Source organism: Neovison vison, chromosome X (assembly GCF_020171115.1).
Source record: "Neovison vison isolate M4711 chromosome X, ASM_NN_V1, whole genome shotgun sequence".
Taxonomy (NCBI): Eukaryota; Metazoa; Chordata; class Mammalia; order Carnivora; family Mustelidae; genus Neogale; species Neogale vison.
Genome location: NC_058105.1, coordinates 6,252,439 through 6,274,977, shown reverse-complemented (window position 1 = coordinate 6,274,977; position 22,539 = coordinate 6,252,439). Strand labels below are relative to the sequence as shown.

The following is a 22,539-nucleotide window of genomic DNA, read 5'->3' as shown; positions in this document are numbered from 1 at the left end:
TAGAATTCCTAAACAGTGAAGCAAAGTCAACATGATGGTCAGGTACCCAAGAAAGCTCTCCCGATTTTTTAAAAAGATGATTTATTTATTTATTTGACACACACACACAGAGATCACAACTAGGCAGAAGTAGGCAGAGAGGCAGGCAGAGAGAGAGAGAGAGGAGGAAGCAGGCTCCCTGCTGAGCAGAGAGCCTGATGCGGGGCTCGATCCCAGGACCGTGGGATCATGACCTGAGCCGAAGGCAGAGGCTTAACCCAATGAGCCACCCAGGCGCCCCAGCTCTCCTGATTTTAAGCAGAGCCTCCAATATACAGCATTATGCAGAACTCTACCTTTGCTTATTAAAGTATCTATTTCAGGCCAGCTTTATACAAACATCTCCCAGTCTAGCATTAAAAACAAACATTAACAATTCCCAATCTCTAGCAGCAGTTCTCAAACTGGCTTCATCAGATATGGCCTGTTACCAACAACTATTTCCATTCCAGGCCCCACCCCCAGAGGTTCTGACTCGGTAGGTCTGGGCAGTAAATCCTATAAGGTGATTCCAGTGGTCTCTGCAATGCCACTCTATGTGTCCTGAGTTCCCCGGACATTTTATAATCTGTACCTTTGTATATATATATGATCACATATCATCTTTATGTTTGGACACTGAGAGGTCTCAAATCTTTTTTAGAGGAGGACAGTATTCATTAAGAACTAGCTAGAGCCCTCAGAAGCACAGAAATTAGCTGGAGCACCACCAAAAGGTAGTTAGAGGGCCACAGACAAAGGCAACTGGCACAGGAAGGGGGTAGCATGCTAGACAGGGCAAGGAATTGACTACCCCCTAACTTAATTATTTAGCCACAAATATTACTCCCTTAGCAGTACCTGAAGCCCATTCACTCCCAAATGAATTTTCTTTAAAAAGCCACAGGGCAAGATGCTGCTTTCTTTCCCCACTGCCACACCACTTCTGATGGGGTCACCACATAGTGGGTATAACCAGCCCTTCCTGTCTTGGTACCCCTCAGAGACCCCCACCAGTTTGAGCACCTCTGGTCTACAAGTATTGCATAAAGGCCTACCCTTGACAACTCTATAGATTTTATATGGTATAAATAGAAGCAAATAAGGGCTAAAAAACAGAGATGTTAATAAACTTACTATTCATTCAATCAGGACACATCAAAGTCGCATTTCGAACACTTTTTTAATGACAACAGACGGTAAATTTATACAAATTACAGGCTGGAATATAATGGATACAAAATCCATCCAGGTAACAGTTAGAAAAGTATCACTTACAAAAGTAAATCTGATTCAAGTGGCTAAAGAACTCAAGCCCCCCATTTCAATAATTAAACACAGCTTTCAAAATAGCGCATCTAATCCCCATCCCTAGTCAGGGCACTACTCAAAGACTACAGCATACTCAACGACTCTACTGAGTTAAAGATTCTAACATCTTCGGCAAGGATGTCAAGAGACATCTCGTAGCAGATTCACTATGCAAAACTCAAACAAGAATATGTGAACGTTCTTTGCAAACTGTAAGGTGCTGTGCAGATGTTGTTAGCTATTGCTATTATTGTCCAGTGAGAGTTCACTGAACTTGAGAAAAAGGAAGACTAGCATGTGTAACTGACAAATATGACTGACAGAATACCTTAAAAGGAATGCAGAATCCATTCTTAAGAACATGAAGCAATGAAACAGGAAAGGAAAGTGTGGCCAGGAATGAGGGTAAATTGGGGAATTTCAGACTATTTTAGTGAATATATAAAGCATTTGACTATTCATAAATTAACATGTAATAGTTATTGTTAGATTTCCAAAGTCCCTGAAAATAATTTAGCTTCTCAGGTTACCCTTTCCCCTTCTGCCAAATGAAGAAAAAAATCTTGTCAAGTTATCAATGTGTTGCTTTAGCCAGCTCTCGCAAAACTCATCTTCAATATAAGAGTAGAATCTGAATAGAGTTGTACTCCTCTGTCGGAGGACACACATCACTTGACAGCCGAGAAAACCTGCTGCTGACCTCAGAAAAGTGACCAATTCTGTGCCACTGCTGAACCATTTATAAAGTGGGCCAACAATGGTCTATGACTTCACTTGATCATAAATAAAACAATAAACACGAACTTGTCTAGAGATGAGAAATACACACTAGATAGTTGTTTCACGTACCTTTGGCTATCATCTTTCCTTGTGTACACCTTATTTAACTGTTTTTACTGGTCTCCTTGGGTACTCTTAGCTGTACATATAAAATTTATATGAAAATGGCAGATAAATATCAAACATGTCAATCAGCTGGCTCTTTTGGCAAAGATAATGAGATTTTTATGATGAAAATAGCCTAATTATTACAATGTATATGTTAGATTTCCATGAAATAGGAGGTTTTTAAAAAGATGTTTAAGTTCCTTCAGTAACAGCTCAAAACTTAATTCTGCTGTTAATACGTAAAACAGTGTCTATCCACTTGAAGAGCTAATAACATCAGGTGCATTCTACAACACACTTCATTTTCTAGCACAACAGGAACGAAAATATTATATTCTGGCAGGTGGGCGCAAAATGGGAGGTAAGATGGGGAAAGCAATGTGTTTATCAGTAGCTCGTGCTGACACTTCAAGTTACGCTTCCTAATTGAGGTTATTCTTACAATCCCTTTTCAAACAACAGTGAACATAGTCCTATCTTAAAACACATATGAGGGCTCAACTGTAGCTTTCCTTTCTATACATCCTGAAGTACGTACATTGTGCAAGAGGAAATAAGTGGGACATCTTGAATAATAAATCTGTATGTCAAACACCATATGTCATTTCAACAGCAGCAAAGTAGTGAATTAACAGAACTCTGGAAAAAAATTAACTGGTTTGAAAACAAGCCTGTACTTTAACAATCTCAAATATCAACTCTAGCTTCCAATCCTAACTTTCAAACACTTGGTACTTTTTCCAAGAGTAAATTACAACTGCTTTTGCATGAATCTCTGGTTTAAATACTTGCAGAAAAACACCCATATCATTTTCTACTCAGCAAACATCTGAAATCAGAATAATCTAACGTTGGGCATTCTTATTTTACAAACAGCATGAGACCTCAAAAGTACAAAACCTTGGCATTATAGAAAAGAAATTAGGTGGGTAACAATTCTACGTGTAACAAGGCTTCTAAAGGGACAACCATTTAGAAATCCACCACACAGTACCCCAAACTTAAACCAGGATATTCTACAACTTTATATTAAATTTGTACAATTTTATACTAAAACTGTAGTCTTTAAGAAAACACTTTACAGTTAAAATAATGACTTAAAGATATTTAAACTGCAGACAATGTTTAACTATAAGCAAAATAAGAATCCTAAAATAGTCATCTTTCACTTTTTCTCAACAATTAAACACAAATGCCTACTTACTTTATGCTTAACCACCTCCCTATTCCTTTAGTCCAGCTGCACAACGAAAATAGGGGTGAACAGAAAAATCAGTAATGGCAAAAACAGCAAAGGCCACTATATTAGGAACTGCCAGTAACAGGAAATTGGACTAGTAAAAAGGAGTAAGGGTAGGATGTGCTTTTTCAAGAAAATGGCCAATATCATTCATCCAGAAAAATAATGTAAATAGCTGCGAGGCAACACAGGCAGAATTTGAACTTAACAGAATTTGAACTAAACCAAATGTTTAGTGTGCTCAATGAGCATTAGGAAATGCACATGGAATATAAGGCAAAATAATGTTTATCTCCAGGTGGAAATATCACACGGAATTTAAATTCTCTTCCTGTTTCAATACACATTTCTCCAGGTGTGTTTTTAGACTGCACGCAAGTAGTAGCAAGTAGCTGGAAAGAACAGACTAAGGGTGCCAAAGTAAAACGGCAGGGTCTTTTCCCGTCAGATAGGACCTCAGGATTACAGAACTGTATACACCTGGGGCATAACAGCTCTGATTAAAAAAGACTCGACTAGCAATCCCAGGAATACTTCCTGGATGATAAAAATAATCTACTTTCATGAAGTATGTGAAAATGGGCACACCTAAATGTAAATTCCTACCATATACACTACTGAAAAGTAGGAAAAACAAACTGAAAGGGAGTTTACACAAACCCTGTAATGAAAGCATTACTTCACTATTCAATGCCAGAGCAAAGCAGATCATTAAAAAGTTAGCCTAAAAGCACAGGGTAGCCTGCATAGGCTAAGTGCCCAGGTAGCTATCTCTTTGCTTTGCTGCCTAGATCCTTCAATGAACCAGTCCTTTCCCACAAAAGGGTGTGGGTGTGATCTGGCCTAGTCTTCCCATGAAATAATGTAATGAGAAAGATTCCTATTGACTAGGAATTACACTCGATGCAAAATTTTCAGTGACATTCAGATGAAGTCCAAAATCCACAATTCAAGCAATTTCGCACAGGAATTTACAACCTAGAATCCAATGACCCAGGACTTTAGTAAAAGTAAGGGAAAGTGCTGCAGTGAAAACCAGCTCAGATTTCCTTCACTGTGTACATCTTAACAAATCCAGAGAAGTGAACCTTAAAACCAACCAAAAGACAAAATGCTGTAAAACATTTTTGGCTGTGAGATAATCAAGTTCTTCCCAAATGTATAATTAAGTTAACATACTTATTTGTGACCAACTTAACATTACAAATTCTCATTTGCAAATGAGAGACTCGTACAGTTAAAACTGATGATACAAATCATTGCATTAGAAGGATCAAATTCTACACTAGTCAAATGTGACTCCTTCAGATGGATTTTAACATGTTCTCAACTTTATTGAAATTATTAATACCCCAGACACATTTACCATTTTTAAAAATCCATTTAATGCTATCAAAAGGTGACGTTCAATTTAATCCTGTTTGCCTTCACGCCACTGTCGTGAGCCTTCATTCCAGGCCACATAAACAAAGAGGGCCAACACCACGTGGACGGCGACCACCGCAACAATAGCAGCATAAAAATAGCTGTCCCTATTGGACATTCCAAAGGCGCCTATCAAGAGAAAAAAAGTTTCCATTTTATTCCCAAATTTATCAAAGTGCAAAAAACAAAGCATACTGCTTTTTATTAGCTATTTATTTATTTAACCAGTCAGGCAATTAAAAAGGAATACTTTGGGTGGTGATAAATCAAGTATTCATTTAAAGATCTGAATACCTCCTATACACAAGGAACATTATTCTGAGTGAAAACTGTAGTGATCGCTTCACTCACAGACTTCAACATACAAAGGGGGACTTCATTTTCTTTTTCTACTAATGTCTACTAATGTCTTCTACTAATGTCTGCTACCATGTACACTGCCCCAAATTCCTCCTCCCATGTCAGCTAAGTCTTGCTGTCAGAGGTATAGTAAGAGAAAGAACTTGCAAGCCATTTCACAGAACCCTCAACAAATATACTGTCACGCTAAAATGACTCAATGATGAACAAGTTAATTTCATGAAGGAAGACGCACTTGAACAACATGATTTTTGAAAAGCAAAACAGAAACAGATGGAAGAAGCAAATTAAGAACACCCAGCTTACAGATATAAAGAGATCATAAACACATAGAATCTTAAAAATACTAAGGGGGAAATGTCTTGTTTTATCATTTAGGATTACCTTCAAAAACATAAGATTTAGTCGTGAAATATAGCCCAATAGGTACTGTGATCATTAAAGCTGTGAAGAACAGGAGCGTCTTCAGGGTAGATGCTAATGAACTTTCATTTCTGGAAGAAAGTAAACAAAGAGAAAATCAGAACCTGCACAGCCATTTCCAACTGGTTTTGTACCCACAGAAAAGATGCTGGAAACCCTGCCCCTGCCTTGGGAGCACTGGACAGAGGAAGAGAAGTCAGGAACTCAAAATGAGAAGATCCTAAAGACCTAGAGAACACCCAAGAGACTGCCATTCAGATCCAGTGCGAGAGGAAGCGTCAAACTATGAAAGTGGTTTGTAGTGTCCAAAGTGCCATGCAAGCATACCCTAATTACAGAATATATAATGGAGACAGTAAAGGAAAAGAGAGAAAACAACTAATGACGTTCCTTCACAAAGCACACTATCAAGGGCCAGCTGGATACAGTACAAACAAGGCATGAGAGATCTCCAGAGAAAAAGCAGTCTAGAAAAATTTAGATGCAGCTGAAGGAAACTTAACTTCTTTGTAATTAAATAGCTATAGTACAACTTAGATAAGTCTTCATGCAACATGGACTCATTAAAAATTTAATGTCAAGGGGCGCCTGGGTGGCTCAGTGGGTAAAGCCTCTGCCTTCAGCTCAGGTCATGATCCCAGGGTCCTGGGATCGAGCCCCACATCGGGCTCTCTGCTCAGCGGGAAGCCTGCTTCCCGCCCCCCTCTCTGCCTGCCTCTCTGCCTACTTGTGATCTCTGTCAAATAAATAAATATAATATTTTTAAAACTTAATGTCAATAAAAAACCATAAAAAAAATTAATGTCAAAACACCTTCTATTCAGTGAATTCTATTTGTCCGGAGGTTATTTTAAAATCAAGGAAATATTCCAATGGAGAAAGTTTTGATCCAGAATACAAGAAAACCATTCTGAAGAACAGAATCAAGCTTTTCAAATTTATACTTGAAGAAAAACAAGTCTGATAATCTGCTACTTAAAACATTAATACAAAGACTAATATAAAAAAGATTAACATAAAAGCACAAACGAAACTGGATACAATAAAAATGTCCATAATAAGAAAATGATTTCACAATTGATGTGTATCAATATATGGATCCAACAAAAAAAACTCTGACCATTACTCAGAAAGTCCTTGTGTGACAAATGAACAAGGCAAACTACATCGTGTTATGTGTATCAGGGATCTGCAAAATAAGGCCTAAGGGCCCAATGCCTATTTCTATAAATAAAGTTTAACTGGAACACAGACACACCCATTTGTTTATGTATCATCTAAGGTGGCTTCGGAGCTACAAAGGACAAGCTGAGTAGTGGTACCAAACTATATGGCCCTCAAAACTTAAAATATTTGCTATCTGGTCCTTTACAGAAGAACTTCACCAACCCCTGACATATACTATTCCAATTATGTTAAAAATGTGTGCAAATAAAAAACGACTACAGATTAATATACAAAAATAAAGTTATTTCCCCATTTTCAAAATGTTCCTTAATGTTGTTTCACTGACTTTTCAATAAGTAGATATATGTCAGGATTTGTCCTATGCATTGCTACAAATGAGCAGCACTACTGCAAAGTGAAGCGACAGTAGGTTTCCAGCAACCGTGGACACATCTGTACCTCATACATACCACCACGTACACTGTAAACACAGTAAACCCTACAGCTTTAATCATTTAGCTTAAAGTCCTTTTTCGTCTCTTAAATCTATCATCAGACTACCTTAACACACTTCACGCTTTATGCTTATTGTCAACACTTGACCTTAATTCTCTTTCTGGTAATCCTCAGAGGCTCCAGTTTTTGTCCGTATCTTTTTTTTTAAGCTTTTATTTATTTATTATTTGAGAGAGTGGGGGTGGGGGGAGGGTCAGAGGGAGAAGCAGACTCCCTGCAGAGCAGGGAGCCCGATGCCGGACTCGATCCTGAGACTCCAGGATAATGACCTGAGCCAAAGGCAGTCGCTTAACCAACTGAGCCACCCAGGCGCCCCTGTCCGTATCTTTAGGAAGGAGCTAACCATGCCTTCAATGTCCCCCTCAAAAGAGCCTATCCTCTAAGCACTTTTCCTGATCATTCTGCCTGAAATGACTCATTGCTCTGGGATGCCATCACACTTAGCTCATACCTGTTATTACAGGACTTAACGTGCCACCCTGCTTCCTATTAGTCCTGCACATCTCTCTGGAGCCCTAAAAAATCCAGGCAAAGGGGTTCTTTTAAGTGTGTAAATGATTAGCAAGGAGGTTTCTGGAAGCCCAGAAAGGAAGGGAACATCTCAAGTTTATGGTTTATAAACAATGGTCTACAAACTTTTTTGACTATTAATCCATCTTAAATATAAGTTTTGAGCACAAAGCCCATATAAGGGCATACTGATTTTTTTGAACAGATCATCTACACACATATTATCAATTCATTACTTAAAATATAAAACATGTGCGAAACTAGATACTAAAAAGGATACAGTTAAAATAAATTCACATAGTAGTTTGTAATATTTCCTTTCCCTACTTCAGTGGATCATCTTTCAACACATCCTCCTACGATGATCACTGAGCTACACAATCCTCATCTAATATAGTTATGCTTCCTTAAACTGTTGACTAGTAGTAAACTTTTAGGGAAATTTACTGTGTAATCCTCATAAAGAATATGAGTAGCTCTACAGTAGGTCTATATAAATTCAACGTAAGTATTTGACCACTTCTTTCATGAATCCCAACACAAAACATGACCTGGGTGTTTCTATAGTGATTTCAAGTATGTGATTTAGGCATGCAAAGTTAAAATATCTAACCTGATAAAGAAACAAAGCTGGAGAATCTAGAGAAAGGGAGTGTTAACTGGTTCTTTTGTTCTTCAGATCACCTCTCTTAAATACGTAGTATCTCACCTGGCCTTCAGAAAACATCATTATTGAAAAGATGCTGTAATACCATACAAAAATGTGTTAAGGCAAACAAAAGCATTTACAATCCCACCGCTTAAACTTAGTCTTGTCTTATCTACATGTTAATTTCTAGCCCTACACTCTTATACCAGGCATGGGCTCAGCTTAACAATTTGCAGTTTATTTTCAACTCTTTTTCATTTTTTTTACCCTAAGCTCCAAAATTTTTTATTCTGGGTTATGACCTCACAAATATGGGACTAAGTATCAAGTTAAGTACACAGACTTTTGAAAACTAGCAAACTTCCTCTAATGTTAACAGGATATTTTCTCTTTGGCTTCCAGCCACATCCCCACCACAGCTGGCAGTTCTGCAGGCACAAGCCAGCTTGGGTGTAACACGTGAATTATTCTAAAACAAAGTAACTGGTATCATTCAACTGATTTCTTCTACAACTCTCTCACTGGGTGTCACAGAGACTTCTTAGAAATAAAGAACATGAAAAATCCAGAATTAAAGTGGGCCTCCAACAAAGAAATAACTTAGGATGAATCTTACTGTTCTCCCACTCTTTAAACAGCTTACCCAGTTGATATGAACTTCTGCAGCAAGCAGTAGCAGACACAGCTTACCACTTCCCTTCTGTGGCAATCAAGACTTCTACTGCAACTAGATTTCACTGCAAATTCCATTATGAAACACGAAAATCAGGTGTAGGAGGGCTACACTGTATTCTAAGTGTACCTGACAAAATTATCTGTTGGTATCCTAGTAAAAAGTAATTTAAAAAACATCTATATTGACATCATAAGAGAGAGAAAAGGATCACGGGGCTCCAAAGATTACAGGCTTTGGAATCAGTGGGATTGGTCAAATACCAGCTTCAACAATTACTAATTGTGTGTCCTAACTGTGTGATCTTGGGCAAGTCACTTATCCTGAGTAACTTCATCTTTTTTTTTTTTTTTTAAAGGGCGAACACTTTCTTAATTTTACTAAGGTATGTAATAAAGAGCCTAAGTTGAGTCTGGCACACAGTTAAGTCATCATCAAATGGCAGGTAAATCCCTCCCCACCTTTTGGCCTACCCAGGTATCACTGGCTAGGCTAGTGGGCCACAGTGGGCCAGAACGGCCGTTGTACTCAGCCACCAAACCTCATTCTACTAATTCCCCCAAGTGAAGTAGTCTCAAACCAGGGGAAGCCCTACTCTCTTCCCCTCGTTCATTCATACAACAAACATTTAAGCCCCGACGATGCAGGCCCCGTAGGGGACACGTAGAAGGAGAAGGCCGGGTTCCTGTCCTCAGGGAGCTCACCCTGTAGTGGGGAGACACTGCAGAGAGCAAGATCGCAAAAACAGACGACAGCGAAAGGAAGGGCTAGAACAGAAGCATGAGCTGAAGGCCCGCCGACCTCTACCCTATGACCCCAAGCCCCAGCTTGCGTGCGTGTAGACGATGGAGACCCCAACCTGCCTCCCCCCTGCCCCAGCCCGCAGCCCGGCCCCGAGGGTCCAGACCTCATGCCCACTGCAGGCCAGCCCGCTCGGTTCGGGCTTTCCTTTACACCCCACTCCAGGCCAGGGCCAGGTCGCCTTGCGGTCAGGGCTCCTACCCGGCCTGGGGCCCGCTCGGGACTACCTGAAGTCGGGTGGCTGCAGCGCATTTAGCGCCGCTTTATCAAGGCGCTCCATGGTGTAGCCGCGCCCGCAGCAGGTGCTGGGAGGCGGGCTGGGCTCCAGGACCGCACTCACTCCCCCCGGTTAGGCGACCCGAAGAGGTGTGCCGCGCCGGAAGTGCCGGCCGGAGCCGGGCGGCGGGACGCAATGCGCAAGTGCGGCGCGCCATGGTGACGTTGAGCGGCGCCGGCGCCGCCGTCGGCGCCGGCGTTCACGTGACTTACCGGCTAGGGCGCCGGGGCGCGCGCTCAGGGAAGAGCTGTCTGTGCTCGAAGAGCAGGCCGGGCGAGTAGCCGAGCCACCCCACGTTGAGCCGAGACTTGCCTCGCAGCATGATCCTCCGAGGTGGACGGCGGTGCCACCGCCCCCTGAGCGCGCGGGAGCACCTCTGGTCCCCCTCCGGAACCGCGTCGCCAAGCTGCGGTGTCGAGGCTGCCCGAACAGATGAGCCGCAAAGAGGGACGACCGGCAGAAGACTGTGGTCCTAGGCAACCAAGCAGTGTCTGAAGACAACACAAAAAAGAAGTGCACATTATTTCCCAGCCCTTGAGAAACGCCTCATAATTATTACCAACAGTGAAAGTCCAGCCATGGGAAAGTGGGAGGAGTTAGTTTAACACTCACCGGAGTCCGTAAGCTAGTCGATGTCAGAGCTGGAAAGAGCCCTTGCTGAGTGACCTCCGGACCTGACGATGCCAGTGACCCCAACTTCCACTTCAAGTTAAAAACATTTTGCAGCTGCTCAGAAAGCTGCCAATGAGACAACCGGAACTCAAATAGTAAGGGACAGATGGGCCTCCCGGGCCCGCGCAACCCGAGAGAGGTATAAACGAAAACAGTGCGGTAAGCATAGGGTCAGGCTTGACAAAATAGGGTTGCCACTGGCAGCTAGTAAGAAGACAACCCTTACATGGTCAACGCCTGGAAAGGGCCGCTGACCACACATCTATTTTCTGCACCACATGGATACAAAGACCGCATGTGAAATCATAACTAAACAGGGCAGCTTAAAACAGTGATAAGCACTGTGGGCTGGGATGCAAGAAGCCTGGGTTTGAGTTCAAACTGATTTCCTCTCTGGCCCTCATCTAGAACCTTAGGGAGACAAAATCATCTAATTCCAGAACTAGCACAAAATTAAAATTTAACTGTGGAGTTGGCAAACCGTGGTCAGCTGGGTGAATACATACAGCCTGCACGTTTGCAGTTGCAAACAGTTTGAAACTCGTGAATTAAGAAAGGGTTTGCCTTTTTCAATGGTTGAAAAAAATCAAAAGAAGAGTTAATATTTTGCCACACATGAAAATGGTATGAAATTCAAATTTCAGTGTCCATAAATACAATTTTATTGGAATTCCACCATACTCATTAGTTTGTATCATCTATAGCTGCTTTCACACTACAATGGCAATATTATGTACTTGGGACAGAGACTGTTTAGTCCATTAATATCTGGCCCTTCACAGGAAAAAATTTGCCACCCCTGCTCTAGCTAATCACCCTATACTGAAGTTCTTGTACCCCTAGGGATCCATACTTGGAGTTTCTGAGAATAATTTTCAATATGTTAAAAAAAAACCCTAAAAAATTCCATGTATTTACTTGCCATAAGAGATCAACAGCTACTTAGAATATGACCTTTCTTTGATTTTAGGCACTAATTATATCACATTGATGAGTTAATTCTGGTTATCTCATAAGAAAATATACAAATTATTACTAAACTAAGCTGTAATATACTTCGCCGACTAAATCTTTTAAAACATACAGAATAAGCTCAAGAGGAGGGAAATTTGCTTTGTGACTTTGTGTATTTCCAATGCCTACATTAAGGGCCTGGTATATGGTAGGTGCTCAATAAATATTTGTTAAATAAATGAACTGGATCCACAGGAGATCAAAGAGCAAAAGGGTTCTTGGTAGCAAAAAGACTGCAAGCCACTGATATAGTAGTATTAGCTTGCTGGGGCTACCTTAACAATGAACTGCAAACTGAATTGTTACTGGTGGGAGAGAGTCTGCATTGTGTGCATGGAGGTCTCTCGGATCCCCCACAAAGGATCTGTGTACAAATAAAGCTAGCCAGAAGGAAAGTACCTAGCACAAAGCAGTTTTCTAAGGACAGTGCATTCTCAAGTTTGGAGGTCGGTTGGGCCCAGAAGTGGCAACTACACTGGAGCTAGGGGTCTCTTCTTTTGATGTTTGCATAGGTTATAGGTCATAACTAGGGGCGGGGGGAGTCTCCAACTGAAGTTGTTTTGTAACACCTCAGTAACTCCTCCTACCAGTTGTGAGGGGGAGTCTTCTGGCCTAGAAGGTTCTTGCTGGAACTGTCATGGCCATTTTCCTCCACAGGGGTGGGGATTGAAACCACAGTGTAAAACTATAGGTTATCCTGGGGGTCGAGGTTGGAGAGAAGAGTGCAAGTTCTATACCTGTGGCTCTTGTTCTGTCAGCCCAAGGGTATTAGAAGACTTGAGACCAGGATATTAAAAGTCATAAAGTCAGGATGTTGTGCCGTCAGGCTTGTAATTTGTCCTGTGTCTGTCAACACCTTTGTCTCCAGCTCATGTCTAACTTACTCTATCAGAATGGTTAAAGAACAGAGATTTATTGTTACATAGTTCTAGAGGCTAAAAGTCTGCAATTGAGGGGCCGGCAAAGTTGGTTTCTTCTAAGGATGGTGAGGGAGAATTTGTTATGTGCCTCTCACCTAGTTTCTGGTAGTTTGTGGGCAATCTTTTGTGATCCTTTATTTGTAGAAGCATCCCCTGGATCTCTGCATTTCTCTTCACATGGCATTCTCCCTGTGTCTGTATCTGTATCCAAATATCTTTTTATCAAGATGCCAGTCGTATTAGATTAGGGGCCTACCATACTCCAGTATGACTCAACTAATCACACCTACAACCCAATTCCTAAATAAGGTCCCATTCTGAGTTACTGGGGGTTAGGAGTTCAACATAGGATTTGGGCTAGGAGGAAGAGAGACACAATTCAGCCCATACCATTAGTCTAAACTCCTTCTACAAATGACGAAACTGTGTTCCAGAGAGGAAAGGGAGTTATCAGAACATACATTTATCTAGTGGGGCCAAGCTTAAATCCTGCCTCCAGACCAGCACTTTTACACTCTCACATCAGCAGCCTGCGTGGCATTTGTGTGATAACTTAGACAAGATCATTCTTAAAAGAGATCTGATGTGGGACAAAATGCATAATCTCATTTACATATTAGTGTCTGAGGTTTTTTAGCAAACTAAAGATGTCATACCTCTTTTTGTTGCTGACTTCACACTCCTCCAGCATTTACTGTGAGCTCACTGAGGTGAAGATAGAACTTTTAGAATAAATTCAATCTGTAAGAGAAAAAAAGAAATTAGCACTCTGGCCCCTAAACAAAGTCCTGCAACCTCCTACCTGCAGCAGCTGCTAAAGAACTGGAGGTCAGTGAAGCCCAAACAGCCGTTGCCATGGGAATGAAATGGCATGTTGGGGGCGTGGTCATGATGGAGGCAACCCTAAGGGGCACCTCCTTTATTCCCTAAGAACCAGAAAATGATTCTTAAATAGCAAAAGCCCCAGTCTGGCCCTTTCAGTTCAGTTGAGAAAACAGAGCTAAATATGGGTAGTGACTTGCCCCAGACTCACTGGATTAGAGACAGGATTCAAGAATTTATAGTTCCCAACTCTCAGTCCCATGTTTTGTCCATTGTACATATTGTCTTAAATCTCTGTATTATAAACCCAGTGACAGGAAGAGTGTACACCCAAAGTTGAGTTTGGCAGTATCCCTCCATTTTCTTTATTGACTCACCCTGCCTCCCGACCCACTGCAGTCCTCCTTTAGGTAGCTGGTGGTGGGGTTGGATGGGAATAGCCATATTTGAAACACCAGCTGGCACTTTCTGAAGCCCATCCTCGCACAGTGTGACATTTTAAAAACTAAGCCACAAGGAAAATAGAAATAAGCTCTACCATACAATCAATAAAAATCATCCTGAGAAGGGGGTGGGCAAAGAGAGAGTGGGAGAGGGACAGAAAGAAACTCTGGCTTCTTTATAATGTGGGGTGTGATTTTTTTTTCTAATACAAATTGGTAAAATATGCCCCCTGGTGAAAAAACTTAGTTCCACTTCTAGAAAGAATACATAAGTGGTTTTGGCTGGGGTTATTCTAGTAAAAACTCTTCCTTCAGGAATCCCTGGGCAATGAAATGCAAGTTTTGTTGCCGTTCGCTTATTTGTTGATGTCTCTTCCAACAGAAAATTAACTAATTTATTTCACAAACACTAATGAAATGCAAGTTTTACTGAAGGGTGACAATTTTTCTTCGAATCCAGCCTCTTTTCATTATCTCATCTGCACTGGCCTCCAGACACCACCACTGCACAGAACAGTGTGCCTGCTGCTTCAGTTTACAAAGCCTATTCACAATCTACAGTTTATATACCATCTACATTTTATAGGTGGAAAAACTCGGGCCAAGGAAAATTTTGAAGTTGGTTGAAGGCCTCACAGCACCTCCTGTCTCCCAGCTCTCAATCACTTTACTAAAATTTACATCAGGCTACCTCTCCCAATGCTGTCATCCGCTGGAGAGCTAAGCTGGGATCTTAGAGTTGGTGGAGGGACTTGCCAATGGAGCCAGGGAATACTTGGGGCCCATGGAGGAAAACTATTGTCACCCGGCTGTCCCCACAGAATCTGAAGCCCAGGAGTTGACAACTGTAGAGCACTAAAGGGAGCCCTAGGGTATCTTCTAGCAAAGGGAAAGTAGACCCTGGGAAACAGTGAAACAGGCCCCATCACTTGCCAAGCATGGTACAGGTCAGCCTAGAGGCCTGAAGCCCCTGGCACATCACAGGGGTTTTACTATGAAGGGAACCCGTGAGGAGGGGCAGAACACCAGTTGCCAGTGCCAAAGAGAAGGATCCTGGTCCAAGAGATTTTCAGACAGGCCTGCCACCACAAAGGCAACCTGAGGACTGACGGGACAGGCCCACACCCCAAAACAGACATACTTTGTGCTCCACAAGGGCCAGGTTTGGAGGAGTACTTGTGATCCGTTGGAGAACAAAGAAATCAGTGCGCAGCGAGGAGGAAGTGAAGCAGAGTCTTGCCCAGACCCTGAGATGCCGAAACACCGCAAACACCGCACACGGAGAGCCTGCAGGCCACTGGGCCTGAGACCTCGGAGTCCGCTTTCCACGTGGTCCTCCGCAACGCCAAGTGGGCCAGTGGAGGGCGCGCGAGCGCGGCCCGCCTCAGTTTTACTGGGCCGTGATTGGTCCAAAGACAACTCCAGCACTGCGCAGGAGCAGCACCGCCTTCCGGCCAGCCGAGGGCGGGGCCTGGACGGGCGGGAAGTCCCGCCCACCAGCCGCAGGGCGAGGCGAGACAGGATGGGAGCCTGAGGCGCAACGAATGTTAGCGCTCCGCCACCAAATGGGGTCCCTGGGTTGAGATCTGTGTCTCCGAGCTCTTTCATTCAACAAAGCTGACACTCGCAGCCCAAGCTGTACTCCTAATATCCGTTGAATGAAGTTAATACGTAATTGATGAATGAGCAAGAGATAAGTACCAGTGAAACCCAAAGTTCTAGCAAATTCACAATGCGAAAGAGCAATTAAGTTTTGTTTGGAATCATTTTTAATTTTGTTTTCCTATTGTCCGTATTTTCTTTTACTGAGGTATAATTAATGTATATAACATTAAGTTTGTTTCAGGCGTAAAACGTAGTGATTGGTGTTCTCCATTTTTACTTTTTCATTTCCCATGAATGAGTTGAAAACAGAAACATTGGAGAAAGGAAAAAATGGAGTAGCAGCAGGTAAATGAAATCCTGAAGAAGCCAGACTCAGAGTACCTGGTGGGCACCATGTGAAAAACATAGAAAAGACAATAAAAGACAAAGAAAGCATGCCAGCCCAGCCACGCAGAGCCAATGACTTCCTGGCTGAGCGGTGCCAGGCTGCTCTTCCCAAAACTGTGGGGGAAGAAGACACCAACCACCTGCCTGCAGGTGCACTGAAGCTGTGGCTGTGCATGAGTATGGGTGTGGAAGTTGTGTGTGTTTGTGTGCAATGCTGGAGAGATAGTTTCCTCCCAACCCCGGGAAACCTCTCCACAAAGGCTTAAGAGAAAGCTAACAACTGTATCACTGAATAGCTGTGAGACCAGAATGTGCTGCTTGTCACAGGCCACCAGCTGAAGGGATTGCAAAGACAGAAATCTCATCTAGCTAAGTGGATACAAACCATTACATCTCATAGGCTGAGTAATTTGCGGTCAGGAAAAAGCCAAAGGTAGGCTCATCTCCTCCTAGAAAACTGGAAGACAGGACATTATGTTCCTTGAGGATTACATTGCAAGAGTTTGGCTCCCAGTCCCCTGAAGGAACTTTATTGAGTTGTGAGGGGACAAGGGGGCTTAGCCCTTAAAAAATTTACATACATTTGAAAGGACAGAGAAAGAGAGTGTGAAAGAAAAGACAAGGAGGGAATCTCTTCCAGTTGCTTTTCCACAGGGAGAATGTAACTTATTTCTAATTTGCATTTGCCCTTATTATATCAAATGGCTAAAGGCCAAGGTGTGTGTGTGTGTGTGTGTGTGTGTGTGTGCCTGTGTACATGTATGTGCACCCAAACACACACATGTGAGAACCTGCCGCTAAGACAAAGATCTTTGCTGGCTCCTTTGGTTCCCAGGTCCACATGGCTCTGCCATACTCACCCCTCCAGAGTGTTCTCCCCTCTCCCTATTCCCCCTCATCATACCCTCCAAACTCCCTCCTTCTCCCTCTCCCAACCCTCACACAAACACCCTAGATGACTTTGGAAAACATGGAAAACGTGCCAATTGGGAGGCAGCTCCTGTGCTGTCTCCACCTGAAGTGCCATTGCCCCCATTTCTGCCACCTGCCAAATGTCATTTTCCTCTCAATATCTCCTGTGGCATTTGGGGCCTCCGTGATAGTCTGTGATGTCTTCTGTACCCTATGAATGTACTTGGGGCATCCGGCCTTATCCATTAGACCACAGATGGGGAGAGGGGACATGGCTGGTGCATTGAACCTACACCCTCAGTCAGCTGCACTGAGAATCCTGCTAGGGCCATTTTCTGGCTTTCTCCCTCCCACCCTCTTTCTGTTTCTCAGCTCCCTAAACTCTGCTATGAGAATATTAAGCCAGTAGAATAAGGATTTACAAGATCTGTTCCCAGAGTGTTTCCCCTAAGAGTGGGTATAGAGCTGACCAAGTTCACTTTAAATGCCTAAAGGCCAAGCGAGGTGCTTTCCCAGCTTGTCTCCCACCCTCTAGGCTCTGAGCACCCCACTGTGTAAAGCCCTAGGAAATCTAGATTTTGTTGCAAGGAACTATGTCCAACACTCCCCTGTAGTGGATAGGCTGGTACTTCAGGCCCGAGGAAGTCAAAATGGGTGAAAGAGCAACCAGCTCCTTGGAGAAGCCCATCCAGACAGGCCTATCAGTAGGCCTTTGTCAACTGAGAAGGCAAAAGTTTACACCACAAAATAGCTGCCCTTTCAGAAATCATGATTTACTGAAGTTGTGCACTCAGTCCTCTGATTCCAGGTCAGGCTGAGATCTGACTGTGAGAGAATAGTAGTTAAAAGATTTCCCCTAGGAAGTTCTGCCCCAAGAACAGCTGCCCATCACCCACTTTACCTTAACTTTAGTGCCTCGTGCTTTTTCTGGACACATGGCACTAGCATCTGCCTTTCCACATATCCCAGGGCCCGGTCAAGAAAGCCACCATTCTCTACCTCTTCTCTCAGAAAAAGCCCTCAAGCCCCACTAGACAAAGTGGAGCAAATGTTGTCCTTGGGAATGTGTGGGTCAAGGGAGGCTCACAGCATCACAAAAGGATCCCAAAAATACTTACTGGAATCACAAACTGTCAAGTGGTTATCCAGTCTTTATTCCCCAGCTCCAGAAAGAAGAAACCCAGTGCCTCCCAAGACACCTGACTTGCTTTTCCAACCTCTGTAGTAGCAAAGGTCAGCCTAACTATCCCCTCTGCTGTGTGGACGCTGGCCTCTAATAACCTTGCCAGCACCTGTTGGTGACCACATTTTACTGCTGGAACATGTTCCTCTGTCAACAAGCCCCTCAAATCTTCTCTATGCAGGTGCTGCCAGATCTTCTCTGTACTGTCTTCGGTGGATTTTTAGAGCCATATGTGTGTCCCCACACTGGTCACTGTGGCATCTCACCTACGAATTGACAAAGCAGACACAGAGGGCCAGTGGGGAAACAGCTGGATTACCACCGGAAAGAGCTGGACTTGGAGCCAAAGCCTGGATATGAATCTGGGTTCCTCCACCACTTCCTAGCTGTGGGACCACACACAGGTTGGTGCCCCTTTCTGGCCATTAGTTTACCTTACCTGGAAATGGTTTGTTAGGAGAAGTTGATGACCTAATAAACGGCAGGGTTATAATGTGGCACAAGACAAAGAGAGCTGGGCTGGGAGTGACTCTGTTGCCTCTTATTTACCCAACTGTTGGTGTCAGAACTACATGTGGGTGGGACTAACGGGAACTCTCTGCCCCTTCCGGGATATGCAAAGAAAAGTGGCAGTTGAAGAACTATTTTTTTGAGAGTATACTTCCTTTTCGAAGAAACAAGTCATTTCTTTCTTCGTTTTACAATCTCAGCACACTGCTTAGGTTGTCTTTATTCCACCGGCAGCTTTGTGATCTGCTGCAAGAGAAAGATTTCGAGGATGAAACACAACAGCAAGACTCACACAGGTGTCACCTGACAAATGGCTTCAGGAACAGGCTATGTAGCCTGAGGAAGAAAAGAGCAGGGAGAGCTCTGCCTTCAGGTATTTGAAGGGCTTTCACAGGGAAGGAAGATGAAATTAGGAGTGAGTAGAAAGCAGAAGGGGCTGGAGAACCAGGACCCAAGAACATAAGCCATGGGAAGTTTGTTCCTTTTCATTCTAAAGAATCGCTTTCTATCTGTTGGCCTATTAGAGCTGATGTACAAAGCTATCTTCACCCTTGGTGGACGTTCATGCTGTTGTGGAGGATGTATTGCTTTTAGATGACCAGGGCCTTCTTCCCCAAATCAGATGATTTTGTGCTCTCTGAGCCCATGGTGAGATCAGGCATATTTTTTTATAGCAGCTAGTACAGATTTGTGTATACATTTGGGCTTAGCTGAATGAGTGAATGAATCTTTCTTTCTTCATATAACAGGGAAGGCCTGTGATGGGGTGTTATCCTTGGCCCCTGACACCAGGATAACGATGGTGTCCCGCAGTAAAACATTTTTGCATGTAAATAGCACTTAAGTCTTCACAGTGGTTGTCAAACAGTGAGGCCCTGAGAGAAGCCAGTGCACCAACCTGGAAACATTTTTATGATAATCATCTTCCTACAGAACTTGGAGCTTCAAAAGGAGGGCATTCAAATATCCCCCTAGAATGTTGCAGCTGGAAGGAAGTTTTAAGATCACAGAATCCAACCCTTTCATTTCCCAGATGGCAAAGCCAAGGCTCTGGCTTGGGGGTGAGGGGAGGAGCATGTCTTTCCTAGCCTAAGGCCTGGCACATGGAAAGTACCTACCAGAGCCTTGATGGCTACCTGCTTGACAGTGGGCCAAACAAGGCAATAGCAGAGTGGGGTGAGAAATCAGCCTTCTCCTTCACCCAGACAAGGCAGCAGGGCTTAAACTAGACACAAGGGCAGCTGGAAGATGACATAGCAATTTAGACAGGAGCTGGAAATGAAACAGTGACATGAGAACATTAGTCAAGAACACTAGCCCACATCTCCCTCAGAGGTGACATGGAAGCCCAAGGAAGGACCATCTTTGTAGAGGAGGTGCTGGCAAACAAGCAGGGCCCACAAAACCCAGCCTAGTCTCTGCTCTGAATGGACAACACCCCTTCTGGGGATGCTGTGTCCCAAATTTACAAATCCAACGGCTTTCAGGGCTCCCTGAGTTTGTCTTCACTTGGAATGTGCTCCTCACTGATACTTTCGAAATCCTGCCCATGTAATAAGTTCAGCTAAAATGCCACCTCTTCTGAGAAGGATTTTTAAATGCCCAAGTCCTACTTCTTTATCTCCAAGACCCTAGCAGTCCTCTTCTTCAACTTACCTTAGTCTGCTTTGGACCAGTTTGGTGTGCTGGGTCTCTCTCCCTTGCCCAGATTGTCCTTCCCACTGTTCACTTACCAAACTCAGAGAACTTGCTTCATGCATACTTGCTGCTTCTCCAGTCCCAGGGACTATAGGTGCTAAGAGAGCCCAGCAGAACACCCAGAGAAAGGGAGAGCTGAAAGAGAGGCTTGCTGCCTACCCGAATCCCCTTCACAAAACAGCACTCTGCCTCTGACAAGGCCCAGAGGAAGGAGGGAGCAAGGAGGGGAGGGAAGGACACGAAAAGAAGGGAGAGGGGAGGGAAGAGATGGGGAAGCATTGTTGAGAACTGAAAAAAAACACACAAAGTTTTATTATCCAGAGAGCCTCCTAGGGAGAGAGACACACAAAGGGTGGTGGAGTGGTGGTGAAATAGTAGACCAGATTCCCCACGTGAGGGGGAACACTTCACAGTTCCGTCCATTGATTCAACCATTTGTTCAATAATTGAGGGCCTACTATGGGCATGGTACTGTTTTGTTTCGGCTTTTGGTGGTATGGCATAGTGGTTAAGGATATACATGGGTTCAAATACCAGCTAGTCCTTTACTAGCTATGTGACCTTGGATAGGTTACTTAACTTCCCTGTGCCTCAGTTTCTTTATCTGTGAAATGGGATCATAATGGTACCTTCCTTAAAGGTTCTTGTGAAAATTAAGTGATTTAATTGACACCAAGTGCTTTGAACAGTGATCTGCACAAAGCACAAAGTCTGTGTTAATCTTGGCGATTGCTTCAGGCACTGCAAATATATACATCAGTGAAAAAAACTGACAGAAATTTTTGCCCCTATTGAGCTTAAATCCTAATGGAGAGAAATAGACAATGGACAGAAACAACAAAGGAACTCAATCACATTAGGAGGTAATAAATTATGCATGAAGAAAAAAGTAAGTCAGGGAAGCTGGGAGTAGGCAGGTGGGGCCTTGCAATTTTAGGTACTGTGGTCACTGCGGGCTTCGCAGAGAGACCTGTTTGTCAACTGCATCAACTTGAACCTGCAGCTTGGGGTGAGGCCATCTCACTATCCAAGTCTCACTAAGGCACCCAAGGTTGCTTGTGCTCAGGAATGTCTTTTGGGACCAAGAAAAGATCTTTCGAGAGAGTTCTCAGAGACCAGGTGCCTTGAGGGTGAGAAGCTGTTTGCTGTTGAGTTAGAGGAGGTGCGGAAGTCTGCAAGGTAAACACTTGCGGCCAAGTTTGGCTGCTGCTGGGCCTCTGAGGAGCACACTGGACCCTTGCAGCTGGCACAGAGGTGGCTGAGGGAGCCAGAGCCCTTCAGGTAGCTTAGCTAATGAAGACCTGCAGTGCAAAGCTTGGCTCAGCCTTTCCACTCCCTGGACCTACATCACTTTTTCCCTAAACTCAGCTTCCTCTTACCTGGAAGGTCTGGTAGAACAGACTGGGAGGGCCCTGAATTCTTAATGATGCATGAAGTACAGCAGGTTTTGCTGTGGGTGATTCAGAGAGAGTCCTTTCTGGTTTTCTTGGAGGCAATGACTCCAGGAAGAGCTATAAGTTCAAGGTGTCTTCCAAGGGCAAGGTTTCTTATGAGAGGCCTCTCAGTTGGCACCCCTGCAACTCTAGTCACACAAAGGTCATTGCCAACCCCAAATCCCCCTTTTCACTTTTGGACTCCACAACTCCCCTTCATTCTATCCCAGTGCTGCTTGCAGAGGCTCAAGGGGTAGCTGTTTCACTTTTGGGTTGTTTCCTTGCTGTTGGATTATAAATTTCTCAAGGTCATGAATGTTTTTGAGAAGGTGACAAATTCTAGAAGCCTCACATTGTAGCATGCATTCAACCATTTATTCGATAAATATTTATTGAGTACCTACCAAGTGCCATGCATTGTTCTCGATGCTGAGGAAACAACAGTGAAGAAAACAGACCAAAGATCTTTCCTCACAGAGCTCATATTCTACGGGGACAAACAAGCAAAGAACATAATACATACCTAAGACAATGTCAGCACAGTGAACACTGCCATTAAGAAGAAATAAAGCAGAGTAAGGGGACTAAGAATGATGGGGTCCTTTCCAGTCATCGGGGACAGAGAAGGCTTCTGAGGTGGTGACATTCAAGCTCAATCTGAATGAATCTATGGGCCAAGCCA

The 22,539-nt window shown here is 43.4% G+C and overlaps 1 protein-coding gene across 1 annotated transcript; it reads right to left on the bottom strand.

Annotated features, from left to right (window-relative positions):
* Positions 1-1,182: 1,182 nt before the first annotated feature.
* Positions 1,183-10,370, bottom strand: VMA21 (vacuolar ATPase assembly factor VMA21). The gene is made up of 3 exons (XM_044235001.1): positions 10,209-10,370; positions 5,627-5,736; positions 1,183-5,011 (listed from the first exon to the last, which is right to left on the bottom strand). Exons 1-3 carry the CDS (start codon positions 10,259-10,261, stop codon positions 4,869-4,871), a joined length of 306 nt encoding a protein of 101 aa, XP_044090936.1. The 5' UTR covers positions 10,262-10,370; the 3' UTR covers positions 1,183-4,868.
* Between the last annotated feature and the right edge of the window lie 12,169 nt (positions 10,371-22,539).